Source organism: Hypanus sabinus, chromosome 8, assembly GCF_030144855.1.
Source record: "Hypanus sabinus isolate sHypSab1 chromosome 8, sHypSab1.hap1, whole genome shotgun sequence".
Lineage (NCBI taxonomy): Eukaryota > Metazoa > Chordata > Chondrichthyes > Myliobatiformes > Dasyatidae > Hypanus > Hypanus sabinus.
The window spans coordinates 28223128-28239122 of NC_082713.1; the positions used below are offsets into that span (position 1 = coordinate 28223128).

The 15995-nt window shown below is 39.4% G+C and overlaps 1 protein-coding gene across 2 annotated transcripts in view; it reads right to left on the reverse strand.

Annotated features, from left to right (window-relative positions):
* LOC132398000 (nuclear protein AMMECR1-like) overlaps window positions 1-15995 on the reverse strand; it is an 87641-nt gene that overhangs the window by 14351 nt on the left and 57295 nt on the right. For both annotated transcript variants that reach the window (XM_059976874.1, XM_059976875.1), the window contains 2 exons: window positions 15124-15214; window positions 14787-14883 (listed from right to left, as the gene is read on the reverse strand). In XM_059976874.1, coding sequence (XP_059832857.1) covers window positions 14787-14883; window positions 15124-15214 — 188 coding nt within the window. The remainder of the gene's footprint in view (window positions 1-14786; window positions 14884-15123; window positions 15215-15995) is intronic.

The following is a 15995-nucleotide window of genomic DNA, read 5'->3' on the forward strand; positions in this document are numbered from 1 at the left end:
TGGGTTGAACGCAATCTGCCACTTCTCAGCCCAGTTTTGCATATTATCAATGTATCGCTGTAACCTGTGACAGCACTCCACACTATCCACATTAAGGGTAAGCCCTCATCTATTCTACTGGTCACATTCCCAAAGAATTCTAGTAAATTAATCATGCACAACCTTCCAACTCAAATCCATGCCAACTCTGCTTATACCTTTATACTTTCCAAAGACAGTCACAAAACAGAATAATACGTATGTATCAATTTTCTTAACTCCTCACACATCAGCCTCCCAAAATACTTGTTACTCCTTCCCAACTTCTGTAGCTTTGTAGTTTAATACAGAATTTATTTTATCATTGCATGGTCCAGTAATTACCACATAACAACAGAACATCTGTGATAGGCTACCATTGCACTTCTGAATTAACATGGATGTTTTATACCGACAATGGATAGTCCCTATATTTTTCACTTGGTCTCTATACCTTTCCTTTCTAGAAATTTAATTCATTCAAAAACTTAATTAAGGCACAGCCCAAAAGCAGATTCAAAAGCAAGAGTTTTCACCCCTTCAATAGAGTAAAAATTCAAAATATTGAAACATGCTTTCCAAGGAGCTGTCACTGTGGCCAGACTACTAATACAATATCAAAGATTCAGAGACCATTTATTATTAAAGAATGTATAAATTATACAGCCTTGAGATTTGTTTGCTTACAGGTAGCCACAAGGAAAGAAATCCAAAAGAACCCAGTTAAAGAAAAAATAATTAAAACGGCCAACACCCGATCAAGCATAGCTAAACTTCAATGTAGTGAAATGTCTCAGGATGATTCACAAGAAAATATTCAGAAGGAATTTAAAATTCAGAAATCTGTTTTTTTTTACGGTGGATTACATAAAGACAATTTCATGAAGAACTACAGCAGTACCTCACAAACCAACCTAGAGAAACAAAATATTTACCAGGATATTCTTTGTAAAATGGTATTTGGTGAAGTAAAATTATATCCTTAGTATCTCCTTTGGAGAACCACTAGCATTGAAAATTCCCAAAGGATGAAAACTAACTAGCAAAGTGAGCCATATTGTGCTGAATAAGGGTTACCACATTTAAATGACCCAGAAGCATAAAGCCAACGACACCTTAGAATTGAGAGGCAAGATTCAGATGACAAGTAGGCCTCATACACACAGTGTCATTGCTCTATATTCCAGAATCTATGTAAGTTGGGCCAAGCACTACAAAATTTTAAGAGCTTTTAAAATTAGTATTGATTGTGGAAATTAAATATTAAGTAGTTCAAGTGTATTAAAGTGTTAAAAATAATTAAAGCCATTAAAATGCTTTCTATTTTCCCACTACTTATGTTATATACATACATATACACACACACACTATAATTTAGTTTCTCTCTATTATTATGTATCGCACTGTACTGCTGTTGCAAAGTCAACAAATTTAACAGCATATGTTGAAGATATTAAACCCGATTCTGAGAAAATAATTTGATTTTATCACCAGAGGCAGAGAATACCCTATGAAATGAAATAGGGGTTTTGATTCCATGCAAGGTTTGGTGCAGGACCACCAGGCAATTCCTCCAGCATAATTAGGCTTTGTCGCACTCTAGTAATGGAATGTACTGACAGGTGCAGTAGCATCTATTATCCAGCAAGTCAAGAATTACAGTAGGCCTGGACAAGCGCAGGATGTGCTTTCCTTCAAGTGGCCTAATGCCAACAGTTTCTTTTGGAACTCGCAGGCAGAAGGTGGGATAAAGACCACTGACAAAGATACAGGCAGTAAACCAAACTATTGAAAGTCAGGAAATCTCTCATTGCTGTGGTCACAAGCTCCACCTGTTTCAAAAGGACAACAATTACACTGGTGCCCAAGAAGAACAATGTCAGATGCCTTAAGGACCATCGTTCAGTAGCACTCACATCTACGGTGATGAAATGCTATGAGAGGTTGGTCATAGCTAGAATCAACACCTGTCTCAGGTAGGACCTGGGCCCACTGCAACTTGCCTATCGCCACAATAGATCTACAGCAGACATGACCTTAATGGCTTTCTGGCCTTGGAACACCTGGGCAATGCATATACATCAGGATGTATGAGCATTTAACGCCATCATTCTTACAGTCTTAATCGAAAAGTCACACAACCTAGGCCTCTGTACCTCCCTCTGCAACTGGATCCTTGACTTCCAATCTGTGCAGATCAGAAATAACATCCCCACCTCGCTGACAATCAACACTGGTACACCACAGGGATGTGTGCTTAGCTCACTGCTCTACTCTCTCTACACCCATGACTATGTGCCTACACTTAGCTCAAATGCCATCTATAAATTTGCTGATGATACAACCACTATTGGCAGAATTTCAGATGGTGATGAAAGGGCATACAGGGGTGAGCCATACCAATCAGTTGAGTGCTGTCGTAGCAACAACCTTGTACTTAATGTAAGCAAGACCAAACAGCTGATTGTGGACTTCATTGAGGATTCTAAACTGGCCAGTGTGAGCAATTTCAAATTCCTGGGTGTCAATATCTCTGAGGACCTAACCTGGACTTAAACATGTTGATACAGCTATAAAGAAGGCAAGACATGAGGAAATGAAATGAGGAAATTGGTTTGTCAGCTAAAATACTCAAAAGCTTCACCAATGGACCATGGAGAGCATTCTCACTGGCTGGTATAAGGAAGGCTACTGCACAAGTTTGCAGAAACTTCTAAAATTAGTCACCTCCTTCGTGGATCCCCACCATCCCCAGGACATGCCCTCTTCTCATTGTTGCCACTGAGAAGGAGGTATAGAAGGCTGAAGGTACACACTCAGTAATTCAGGAACAGTGTCTTGTCCTCTGCCATCCAATTTCTAAATGAACATTGAACCCATGAATACTACCTCACTACTTTTTATTTCTGTTTTTGCACTTATTTTAACATAACTAGTATATATACACATACACTTATTGTAATAGGTTTTTCTCTATATTTATCATATATTTATTGTACTGCTGCCGTAAAGGTAAAACATTTCATGACATATGCCAGTGATATTAAACCTGATTCTGATTATGGAAGGAGATAAAACTCAACTGCCTTGACCAATGATAAAAACTCCATTATTCATTTTTAAAATCAGTTAATGAAAATTAACACATGATCCAGCATCAAATGGTGACGTTAGAAGAGAGCAATGAGAGTTAATAAACGGAGAACTGATCCCATATGGAAACTGGACATGTTAGCTTCATTCAGACCAAATGAAAACTTGCATCTGGGATGCTGGAAATACGCTGGAACACTCATAAGGTAAGGCTTTCTGTTGCTACCTTTTCAAAATTAATCCTATGTTAACTGAAAATGCACTACAGAAAAGGTGCTGGCAAAAATGAAAATAAAGACAGCTTGTACGTTTATGCAAACTGAAACTCTGCAGGAAAATATAACTTTAATTATCCATTGCAAGTCCTAGACTGAGAAACCAGAGTATTTTAAAACACAAGTGAAGTCACAGAACATAGAAAGCATACTTGTTGAGAAAAGGCCAAGGATTTACTGCTATGTCAACAAGAACAAGCAAATAAAGTTCATACTTTATCAAGGTCACTTCTTTTATTGCACAGCTCATTATAATTACTGGGGACATTTCAGAGTTTCGGTCTTTTGATTACTGCATTCCAGACATCAATTTAGAACTGACCTGAAACTTTAATTCTATTTACAAACATTTTGTACTTCCACATACATTGATTAGCTAAAGTATTTCCAAAATTTCTCTTAAGTAATACACAGTGTGGATTTTGTTTTGCAGAACATGTAAGCAAAATTGTGAAGTGTTTTTTGGTTAGGAGCAACCTTTTCAAGAACACTCCAAGACACTGACTTTGATGTTGGGAAGCCAGGAGCATATAAAGCATCAGATGAGGAACGCAGCAAAGGAGCTTTAATCAGTTAGACAACAGGGTATAAAGTATCAGTATTAATCCAAAGTTAGTATCAATGCAACCCCAACCTATTGACCAAAGTATTGCAATGTTCTTTAGAGTAAACAAAACATTCCTTGGATTGCATGGTGAGAATTCATCTTTAATCCTACTTGAAGTCTACTTTATTCATTTAAAAGCAGCTCAGTAAGGGATTGTGGCAGATGGAGTAAACTCCTAATAAGTGAAAGAACATTTGGCTGCCACCAAGCAAACATTCAAAACACTTGTTAAAATATCAATTTGAAAGAGAATTTGAATTAAATACATTCTATATCTACATTTCAAGCTTTAGTGCTTGCATTGTATTTCAGGGCAATAAATGAATCAATTGTTTCAGTTGTAATCTTATTTGAAGGAGGTGTTCATGAGGCTGTGGGTTTTATTTATCTATCTGTTTATCAAGATAGGTCCTTCAGCACTCGAGCCATGCTGCCCAGCAATCCACAATTTAACCCTAGCCTAATCACAGGACAATTTACAATGACCAATTAACCTACCAATCAGTATACCTTTGGACTGTGGGAGGAAACCGAAGCACCCAGAGGAAGCCCATACTGTCACAGGGAGAACATATAAACTCCTTAAAGGTAGCAGCTGGAATTGAACCCGATCACCTGTACTATAAAACATTGTGCTAACCACTAAGCTACTGAGCTTACTCGATGGATGGACAATGCCAAAGGTTAAGATGGAGGCAATATTAAGCACATTATAGAGCAGGGGATGACAATAAATAAGGAAACGAAAGGCCACAGAATCTAGAATACAAGTTGTACAGAATCAAGATGGATGAATACAATGGAACAGTAATAATGTGGGAGACATATTGCTTTCGATTTGAAACATAGAAAGCTTTATAAATTTTATATACAGAAACCATCAACCGTAAAGCTACAAGAAGGCATGTTGTTAATGATCTCCAGATTTGCTGTAGCAGAACTGACATGGTCACTCTTATATCTCTCCCTCCCTGAGGTGAGTTTCTGAAAATGAACACAATTTTAAATGCAAGCGCTTTTAGGATTCTTCCAGCGGATATGGAGAGGCATTCAGTAACAAACAGAAGTAATCAAGTACCATACATAATAATGCAGTAAATGAATGTGGAACAGTGTCAAACAAAGAACTTGGGATTGATTGCAAACTTAAACATAATTTTTACAGCTGAGGAAACATTTGTGTGGAATACTAGTCATTAGAATGAGATAAAGCAATTGTGGGGATTAAAAGGACATTCGTCACTGGTGTCAGTCCTACAGTTGCAATGGATTAAAACCAGAATATATGCCAGCATCTAAAGTTATGTATGTTGAATAATACAACCAATGTGAAATGGATGTCATGAATTTATGCATGGATCATACGGGGAAACTTTAAGAAAAGTTTTTTTTAAACTGATCAGGATTTTTGTTCTTTTATGTTCAATTAACTTGATGAAAGTATCTACCTGTAAAATCCTTGGCTAGAAGTTTAAACGCCAGATTAATTATTCTAAGACTAATCCATGCAAATAATGCTCAGAGCTACAGACTGACTACAGATCAACATTTAACACAATCACTCCTACAGTACTGATCGAAAAGCTCCAAAACCTGGGCTTCTATACCTCCCTCTGCAATTGGATCCTCAACTTCCTAACCTGAAGACCACAATCTGTGTGAATCAGAAATAACATCTCCACCTCACTGACTCACCCTCAGGGGTGTGTGCTTAGCCCACTGCTCTACTCTCTCGACACACATGACAGTGTAGCTAGGCACAGCTTAAATGCCATCTATAAATTTGCTGACGACACAACAATTGTCGGCAGATTCTCCGATGGTGACAAGGGAGCATACAGGAGCGAGATATATCAACTAATTGAGTGGTGTCGTAGCAACACCATCAGTAAGACCAAAGAACTGATAGTGAACTTCAGAAAGGGTAAGATGAGGTAACACACATTAGTCATCATAGAGATCAGAAGTGGAAAGAGTGAGCAACTTCAAGTTCCTGGGGTCAACATATGGATGCAGGTACAAAGAACACCATGACAGTGGCTATATTTCAACAGGAGTTTGAGGAGATTTGGTTTGTCGTTCAAGACACTCGCAAATTTTTACTGATGTATCGTGGACAGCATTCTAACTGTTGCATCGCTATCTGGTATGGGGCCAGGGTTGGGGAGCCACTTCACAGGATTGAAAGTTGTAAATTTAGTTAGCTCCATCATGGGCACTAGCCTCCGAAGTATCCAGGATATCTTCAAGGAGCGGAACTTCAAAATGGCTGCATCCATCATTTAGGAAGGACCCTCATCACCCAGGTCATGCCCTCTTCTCACTGCTACCATCAGGAAGGAGGTACAGAGGCCTGAAGGCACACACTCACCGAATCAGGAACAGCTTCTTCCCCTCTGCTATCTGATTCCTCAATGGACAGTAAACCCATGAACACTACCTCATTACTTTTATATATTTATTTTTGCACCAATTAATTTAACTATTTAAGATACACACACACAAAATAGTTAAATTAAATATATATATTTACTGTAATTCAGGTTTTTTCTTCATTATGTACTGTGTTGTATTGCTTCAGCCAAGATAACAAATTTCATGACATATGCCAGTGATATTAAACATGATTCTGATATATAACTAAGTCAGTTGCCTCCCAGTCCATACATAAAGGGTAGTCTGGTAAAACAAGGACACCTCAGCAAGCATTTACATATAAAAAGAGGGTGTGTTTGACTTCATTAAGTAGATTATGCCAAATTACAGTTTAACTTAATTTTCTTTTTGGCCAGCGTTTCCACAGTATGAAGCTATTTTGATTGGCTAATTATAGTGATTGTATTATATACCAGGATTCCTAAATGACTAACTTCAATGGTTACCAAAACCTAGACTGCATGAAATTATGCTAATAAAATGGGTTAATATGCCTAAATGATTGGACCTACAGTCAGAGTCTCCTTTTCCAATTCTGTACAGACACTTTGCTGCAGTTACTAATCTTTCAACACACTTTACAATATTGTGTTTTGGAACAGAATTAAGGGAGCCCACCCTGTCCATGTTCATCCATCAGTACAAAGTTTCCGAAGAAGATTTTATTACCTTAATGTTTTATTGTGCTTTCTACAACTACAAAAAAAATAGGAATACCACAAGGAATGTGACAAAACATCCAAGATCAGTATGTCTGGAGATCAAAAATTGTAGTGTGTGTACAAATTACTAACCCCCCCCCCCCCCTCCCCCATTTAGGTCACAACATGAAATCTATTTTCTGAACTATTAAGAGTCACTTCTGTAATCATCCAATGAGAAAATCAATTCGCTTATGCAGCTCTCCAGCAAGCATTGGTTGTGACCTCACTCCAAAAGCTTCTGAAGTACAACTTTATATCTGAAGTGATTATCTTGAAGATAAATATACCCATCTCCCATTCACTACGGAATTCTCTACCATCACCAGTTACAATGAACTGAGATATATTAAAAAAATCTCAGATTGAAAAAAACTATTCCGTTATGGGACATTTTCTTAAGTAAGCAATCAATGGTGTGCATCGATTAGATTTGAAAAAAAAAGTTTCTATATTGAGCGCAAAAGTACAGATGCTCTCATTTAATGTCCCAACATCCCTTCTTGAACAAAGTTAAAATCTAGTTGTAAGTTTGTAACATGGATATTGTGCATGCGCAATGAGGATGGACGTACACAAATGTATGAATTAGGTGGTGTGGGCTACTCTGGTCTTCAAATCTGCTCCACTAGTTAGTAACATAGAAAACTTACAGCACAATACAGGCCCTTCAGCCCACAAAGTTGCACCGAACATGTCCCTACCTTAGAAATTACTAGGTTTACCTACAGCCCTCCATTTTTCTAAGCTCCGTGTACCTATCCAAAAGTCTCTTATAAGACCCTATTGTATCCGCCTCCACCACCGTTGCCAGCAGCCCATTCCACGCACTCACCACTCTCTGAGTAACAAACTTACCCCTGACATCTCCTCCGTACCTACTCCCCAGCACCTTAAACCTGTGCCCTCTTGTGGCAACCATTTCAGCCCTGGGAAAAAGCCTCTGACTATCCACACATTCAAAGCCTCTCATCATTTTAGACACCTTTATCAGGTCACCTCTCATCCTCCTTCACTCCAAGGAGAAAGCACCGAGTTCACTCAACCTATTCTCATAAGGCATGCTTGTAAATTTCCTCTGTACTCTTTCTATGGCTTCCACATCCTTCCTGTAGTAAGGCGAACAGAACTGAGCACCGTACTCCAAGTAGGGTCAGACCAGGGTCCTATATAGCTGCAACATTACCTCTCAGCTCCTAAACTCAACCCCACAATTGATGAAGGCCAATACACCTTACACCTTCTTAACCACAGAGTCAACCTGCGCAACTGCTTTGAGCATCCTATGGACTTGGACCCCAAGATCCTTCTGATCCTCCACACTGCCAAGCATCTTACCATTAATATTATATTCTGCCATTATATTTGACCTACCAAAATGAACCACTTCACACTTACCTGGGTTGAACTCCATCTGCCACTTCTCAGCCCAGTTTTGCATCCTATCAATGTCTCGCTGTAACCTCTGGACAGCCCTCTGCACTATCCACAACACCTCCAACCTTTGTTTCATCAGCAAACTTACTAACCCATCCCTCCACTTCTTCATCCAGGTCATTTATAAAAATCACGAACAGTAAGTGTCCCATTAACAGATCCCTGAGGCACTCCACTGGTGACCGACCTCCACGCAGAACATGATCTATCTACAACCACTCTTTGCCTTCTGTGGGCAAGCCAGATCTGAATCCACAAAGCAATGTCCTTTTGGATCCCATGCCTCCTTACTTTCTCAATAAGCCTTGCATGGGGTACCTTATCAAATGTCTTGCTGAAATCCATATACATCTACTGCTCTTCCTTATCAATGTGTTTAGTCACATCCTCAAAAAATTCATCAGGCTTGTAAGGCACAACCTACCCTTGACAAAGCCATGCTGACTATTCCTAATCATATTATACCTCTCCAAATGTTCATAAATCCTGCCTCTCAGGACCTTCTCCATCAGCTTACCAACCACTGAGGTAAGACTCACTGGTCTATAAATTCCTGGGCTATCCCTAGTCCCTTTCTTGAATAAGGGAACAAGAACTGCAACCCTCTAATCCTCCGGAACCTCGCCCATCCTCATTGATGATGCAAAGATCATTGCCAGTGGCTCAGCAATCTCCTCCCTTGCTTTCCACAGAACCTGGGGTACATCTCATCCAGTCCCGGCAACTTATCCAACTTGATGCTTTCCAAAAGCTCCAGCACACCATCTTTCTTAACATCTACATGCTCAAGCTTTTCAGTCTGTTGCAAGTCATCACTACAATCACCAAGATCCTTTTCCATAGTGAATACTGAAGTAAAGTATTCATTAAGTACCTCTGCTATTTCCTCTGGTTCCATACACACTTTCCCACTGTCACACTTGATAGATCCTATTCTTTCACGTCTTATCCTCTTGCGCTTCACATACTTGTAGAATGTCTTGGGGTTTTCCTTAATCCTGCCCACCAAGGCCTTCTCATGGCCCCTTCTGGCTCTCCTAATTTCCTTCTTAAGCTCCTTCCTATTGTCTGAGAATCTTCTAGATCTCTAACATTACCTAGCTATCTGAAACTTTTGTTAAGCTTTTCTTTTCTTCTGACTAGATTTATTACAGCCTTTGTACACCACGGTTCCTGTACCCTACCATAACCTCCGTCTCATTGGAATGTACCACACAACCATCAGAACTCCACACAAATATCCCCTGAACATTTGCCACATTTCTTCTATACTTTTCCGAGAACATCTGTTTCCAATTTAAGGCTCCAATTTCCTGCCTGACAGCCTCATAATTCCCCTTACTCCAATTAAATGCTTTTCTGTTCCTATCTCTCTCCAATGCTATTGTAAAGGAGATAGAATTATGATCACTATCTCCAAAATGCTCTCCCACTGAGGGATCTGACACCTGACCAGGTTCATTTCCCAATACCAAATCAAGTACAGCCTGTCCTCTTGTAGGCTTATCTACATATTGTGTCAAGAAACCTTCCTGAACACACCTAACAAACTCCACCCCATCTAAACCCCTTGCTCTAGGGAGATGCCAATTGATATTTGGGGAATTAAAATCTCCCATCACAACAATTCTGTTATTATTACACCATTCCAATATCTGTTTCCCTATCTGCTCTTCGATATCCCTGTTACTATTTGGCAGCCTGTAAAAAACATCCAGTAAAGTTATTGGCCCTTTCCTGTTCCTAACCTCCACCCACAGTGACTCCGTAGACAATCCCTCTATGGTGTCCACCTTTTCTGCAGCCGTGACACTATCTCTGATCAACAGTGCCATGCCCACACCTCTTTGCCTCCCTCACTGTCCTTTCTGAAACATCTAAAACCTGGAACTTGAAGTAACCATTCCTGTCGCTGAGCCATTCAAGTCTCTATAATGGCCACCACAACATATCTCCAAGTACAGTTATATTAATAGCAAAAGGATAGTGAGGGATAAAATTGGTTCCTCAGAGAATCAGAGTGGACAGCTATGTGTGGAGCTGAAAGAAATGGGGGAGATTTTGAACAATTTCTTTTCTTCGGTATTCACTAAGGAGAAGGGTATTGAATTGTGTAAGGTAAGGGAAACAAGTAGGGAAGTTATGGAAACTATGACAATTAAAGAGAAGTACTGGTGCTTTTAAGGAATATAAAAGTGGATAAATCTCCGGGTCCTGACAGGATATTCCCTAGGATCTTGAGGGAAGTTAGTGTAGAAATAGCAGGGACTCCGACAGAAATATTTCAAATGTCATTAGAATCGGGGATGGTGCCGGAGGATTGGTGTATTGCTCATCTGGTTCCATTGTTTAAAAAGGGTTCTAAGAGTAAACCTAGCAATTATAGGTCTGTCAGTTTGACGTCAGTGGTGGGTAAATTAATGGAAAGTATTCTTAGAGATGGTATATATAATTATCTGGATAGAGAGGGTCTGATTAGGGACAGTCAACATGGATTTGTGCGTGGAAGGTCATGTTTGACAAATCTTATTGAATTTTTTTAAGAAGTTATGAGGAAAGTGGACGAGGGTAAAGCAATTGATGTTGTCTATATGGACTTCAGTAAGGCCTTTGACAAGGTTCCGCACGGAAGGTTAGTTAGGAAGGTTCAATTGTTAGGTATTAATATTGAAGTAGTAAAATGGATTCAACAGTGGCTGGATGGGAGATGCCAGAGAGTAGTGGTGGGTAACTGTTTGTCAGGTTGGAGGCCGGTGACTAGTGGTGTGCCTCAGGGATCTGTACTGGGTCCAATGTTGTTTGTCATATACATTAATGATCTGGATGATGAGGTGGTAAATTGGATTAGTAAATTCGCAGATGATACTAAGATAGGTGGCGCTGTGGATAATGAAGTAGGTTTTCAAAGGTTGCAGAGAGTGGGCTGAACGATGGCAGATGGAGTTTAATGCTCATGAGTGTGAGGTGCTACATTTTGGTAGGAATAATCCAAATAGGACATACATGATAAATGGTAGGGCATTGAAGAATGCAGTAGAACAGAGTGATCTAGGGATAATAGTGCATAGTTCCCTGAAGGTGGAATCTCATGTGGATAAGGTGGTGAAGAAAGCTTTTGGTATGCTGGCCTTTATAAATCAGAGCATTGAGTATAGGAGTTGGGATGTAATGTTAAAATTGCACAATGCATTGGTAAGGCCGAATTTGGAGTATTGTGTACAGTTCTGATCACCGAATTTTAGGAAAGATATCAACAAAATAGAGAGAGTTCAGAGAAGATTTACTAGAATGTTACCTGGGTTTCAGCACCTAAGTTACAGGGAAAGGTTGAACAAGTTAGGTCTTTATTCTTTGGAGCGTAGGTTAAGGGTGGGGGGGGGGGGTTGATAGAGGTATTTAAAATTATGAGGGGGATAGATAGAGTTGCTGTGGATAGGCTTTTTCCATTGAGAGTAGGGGAGATTCAAACAAGAGTACATGAGTTGAGAATCAGGGGGAAAAAGTTTAAGGGTAACATGAGAGGGAATTTCTTTACTGAGAGAGTGGTAGCTGTGTGGAACGAGCTTCCAGTAGAAGTGGCAGAGGCAGGTTGGTATTGTCATTTAAAGTAAAATTGGATAGGTATGCGGACAGGAAAGGAATGGAGGGTAATGGGCTGAGTGTGGGCCAGTGGGACTAGGTGAGAGTAAGCGTTCAGCACGGACTAGAAGGGCCGAGATGGCCTGTTTCTGTGCTGTAATTGTTATATGTTTATACTGATCCATGCTCTAAGCTCATCCGCTTTGTTCACAACACTCCCTGCGTTAAAATAGACATATCTCAAACCTTTGGTCTGAGTGCGTCCATTCTTATTACCTGTCTATCCTCCCTCTTGCACCATATAGAAGCGATCTCTATTTGTGAGCCAACTTCCTCTTCCCCAGTCTCTTCAGTTCGGTTCCCACTGCCCAACAATTCTAGTTAAAACACCGCCCAGTAGCCTTAGCAAACCTCCCCACGCCCTGGGTTTCAAGTGTAACCCGTCCTTTTTGTACAGGTCATACCTGCCCTGAAAGAGGTCCCAATGATCCAGAAATCTGAATCCCTGCCCTTGCTCCAATCCCTCAGCCATGCATTTATCCTCCACCTCATTCTATTTCTATTCTCACTGTCGTGTGGCACAGGCAGTAATCCCAAGATTACTATCCTTGCGGTCCTGCTTCTCAACTTTCTTCCTAACTCCTTGTAGTCTTTGTTCAGGACCTCTTCCCTTTTCCTTCCTACGTCATTGGTACCAATATGTACCACGACTTCTCGCTGTTCTCCCACCCACTGCAGGATATCTTGAACATGATCTGAAACATCCCAGACCCTGGCACCTGGGAGGCAAACTACCATCCAAGTTTCCTTCCTGCATCCATAGAATTGCCTGTCTGATCCCCTATAGAGTCCCCTATCCCTACTGCCCTCCTCTTCCTTTCCCTACCCTTCTGAGCCACAGGGCCAGACTCTGTGCCAGAGGCACGGCCATTGTTGCTTCCCCCAGGTAGGCTATCCCCCCCACCCCCCAACAGTACTCAAACAGGAGTGCTTACTGTCGAGGGGTACAGCCGCAGGAGTTCTCTCTAGTACCTGACTCTTCCATTTCCCTCTCCTGACTGTTACCCACTTGTCTGTCTCCCATGGCCCTGGTGTGACTACCTGCCTATAACTCCTTTCTATCAATTCCTCGCTCTCCCTGACCAGGCGTAAGATCGCAGCTCAAACAATTCTGCTCTCCTTGTTCTGTTGATAATTATTGAGTCTGTTCATATGCTCACATTTATTTGTTTGATTATTGACCTTTGCACATGTGATTGTTCTGTTAATCGTTGATTGCCCATTGCTGTTTGCACTATTGTCTTTTAAGTTGTTGGTTGCTACTGTGTTGTCTGTTATGGTTTTGTCCTTTCTTTTATGCTTGGCACCAAATCACAATCAATTCTGGCATTTTTCACATATCGGCCGTAAAGTGATTCTGATTCCTGCCTACCTGATATAATATCAGCATTGAGCTATCTTAAATATATATGAAGACTCAGTTTCCACCACCAATTGAGGAATAGGATTCCAAATACTTGCAAGTCAAAGAAAATACCTTTCATTTGATTATGAGGTGGATCTTTTATTTTTAAGATGAAACCTTAGTTCTAGGTTCTCCCAAGAGGGCATATCCTCTCCACATCTACCTCATAAAGACCTTTTATGTTTCAATAAAAAGCCTCTTGAACTCTCAAACCTGAGCCTAGCCTATCTAACCGTTCAAAATAGGACAGCATACCAGTTATCAGTCTAGTGACAGAACAGCTTCACTGCACAGCTACCAATGGCTTTATATCATTCCTTAAATAGGTACATTTCTGTACACGCTTTTCCAGTATGATCTCACCACTGTCCTACATAAATTCAACAGATTTTGCTATTTTTGAATTCAATTCCCCTTGCAATAAATGCTAACATGGTTAGTTTTCCTAATTACTTGATGCATTTAACCTTTTGCAAAATCATGTGCCAGACAATCCAGATCCCTTTGCATCTCACAGTTTTGACACCTCTCACTATTTGGTCATTGGTTTTCCATTTTTCTCCCAAAATGAAGAATATCACACCTTTCCACATTATGTCTCACTTGCCAAATCTTCATCCATTCATATCACATGACCCAATGTAACAAAAATTCCATGCAAGAAAATGCACTTAAGTTTACATTTATTTAACACAAGAGAATAAAGCTGCCTTAGTAGTATTATTGTCATAGCATGATTGGATTCCTAGACATTGAAATGTGAGGAATATCTCAGGTTTTACATAGAATCGTCAAGTCTGTATAATATGTAAATAACAAAAAAAGTCTAATGTAGAAGTACATTTTAAACACATATTATTAGAATAGAGGAATTGTGAAAGCAAACTTGAATGCTGTTTCAACAGAATACATTATTATTTGGTTTGGAAGAAAAGCATTGGTGAGAGACGGCAGAACTCAGATACAAATCATGTGAAACAGAGCAAATAGAATCCAAGGCTACCAGATCTGGAATTGTTTATCTTATAATCTAATTCACTGATCAGGTACACAAGTAATATATTAATATTTAAAGTTGATAAATTTATAGTATAAATATTATGCAATTTAGTACACTATCACATTTGATTTGCGTTCTTAAAATCAGGTGCATCTAAATGAAGATGTACATTTACCTGGTCAGTTTAATGGTCTTCCTGAAGTCATTAGAGATGGGAGCTTTGTAGCCACCCTTTCGTAACAAGGAATCTATGGTTTGAATATGGTCCCAGCCTGCAATAAAATACATGAAAGAACTATTAGTAAACCAGGACAAAATGTCACCTTTAAATGCATTTACTTTTCTTTAAATTAGGTATAGGAGCATCAGGTCACAGGTTGCAACCCAATCACATTCTTAAGTACAATAGTTTGGTTAAATGCAAACTATTAAGGAACTACTAAGGAATAATTATTTTAAACTTGGGAAAGAGGGAAGTCTGTGTTAGAGTGTACATAAAGTGCAACATTGACCTTGCTCCTTCGCAACCTCCGGCAGGTATGTGGCGGTGCGTTTTGATCCTTTTTCATTGATGAATTCTATTCTAATGCCATGTACACCCACCTGGAAGAAATCGGCAGCTTTATTAGAATATGAGGTATGTAAATATTAAACTGAGAATTTAGTACTTAATCTTCCCCATGGTACTATTGTTTTTCTCTCAGGTGACTATATAGTTTCACTTGAAAAATTATAGCCCAATCTCAACCAAAGGAAAGGAGATTCAAAAATTAATTGAAGGCAAGATAAACCTTGATAGAGAAAATGCAATAACAATTTGAAGAAGTATCCCAAAGAGTGAGAAAAATCAGGGAATTAAAATAGTGCAGAAAGCAGAAGAGCCATGGTTGGTAAAACAGTGATAACTGAATTAAGCAGCATTAATACTTTACTACAACCACAAGCAGATTGAGTGGAGATGAAAATAGAACAACAAACTTCACTTAAAAACTAAGAGTAACATATGTTCACAATTGATGGGAATTTAATGCTAGTTAACTATAACTTTTATTACTCCAATGTTGGTTTCCGGTCTTGTTAAATATTCTAATGGATACAACTTTGGGGGGGGGGGGGGGGAGAGAAGGGGAATTCCACAGACAGAAATTGGCTCCTTTATATGTTTACAAAATATATATGTATTTCAAAATGTGGAAACGTCTTGTCAACAGAATTAATAACTAGTAAAATATATTAGGAAGATTATGCCAGAGAAGACTACCATGCATCTTTAATAGCTTGGATCCAGACATCACACAAAGCTCAATTCTTTTTGCTTACAATTCACTTGAACCTCAAAAGGATATGATAAAATTTTATTTTTTTCTAATAGTGTTCATTGAGA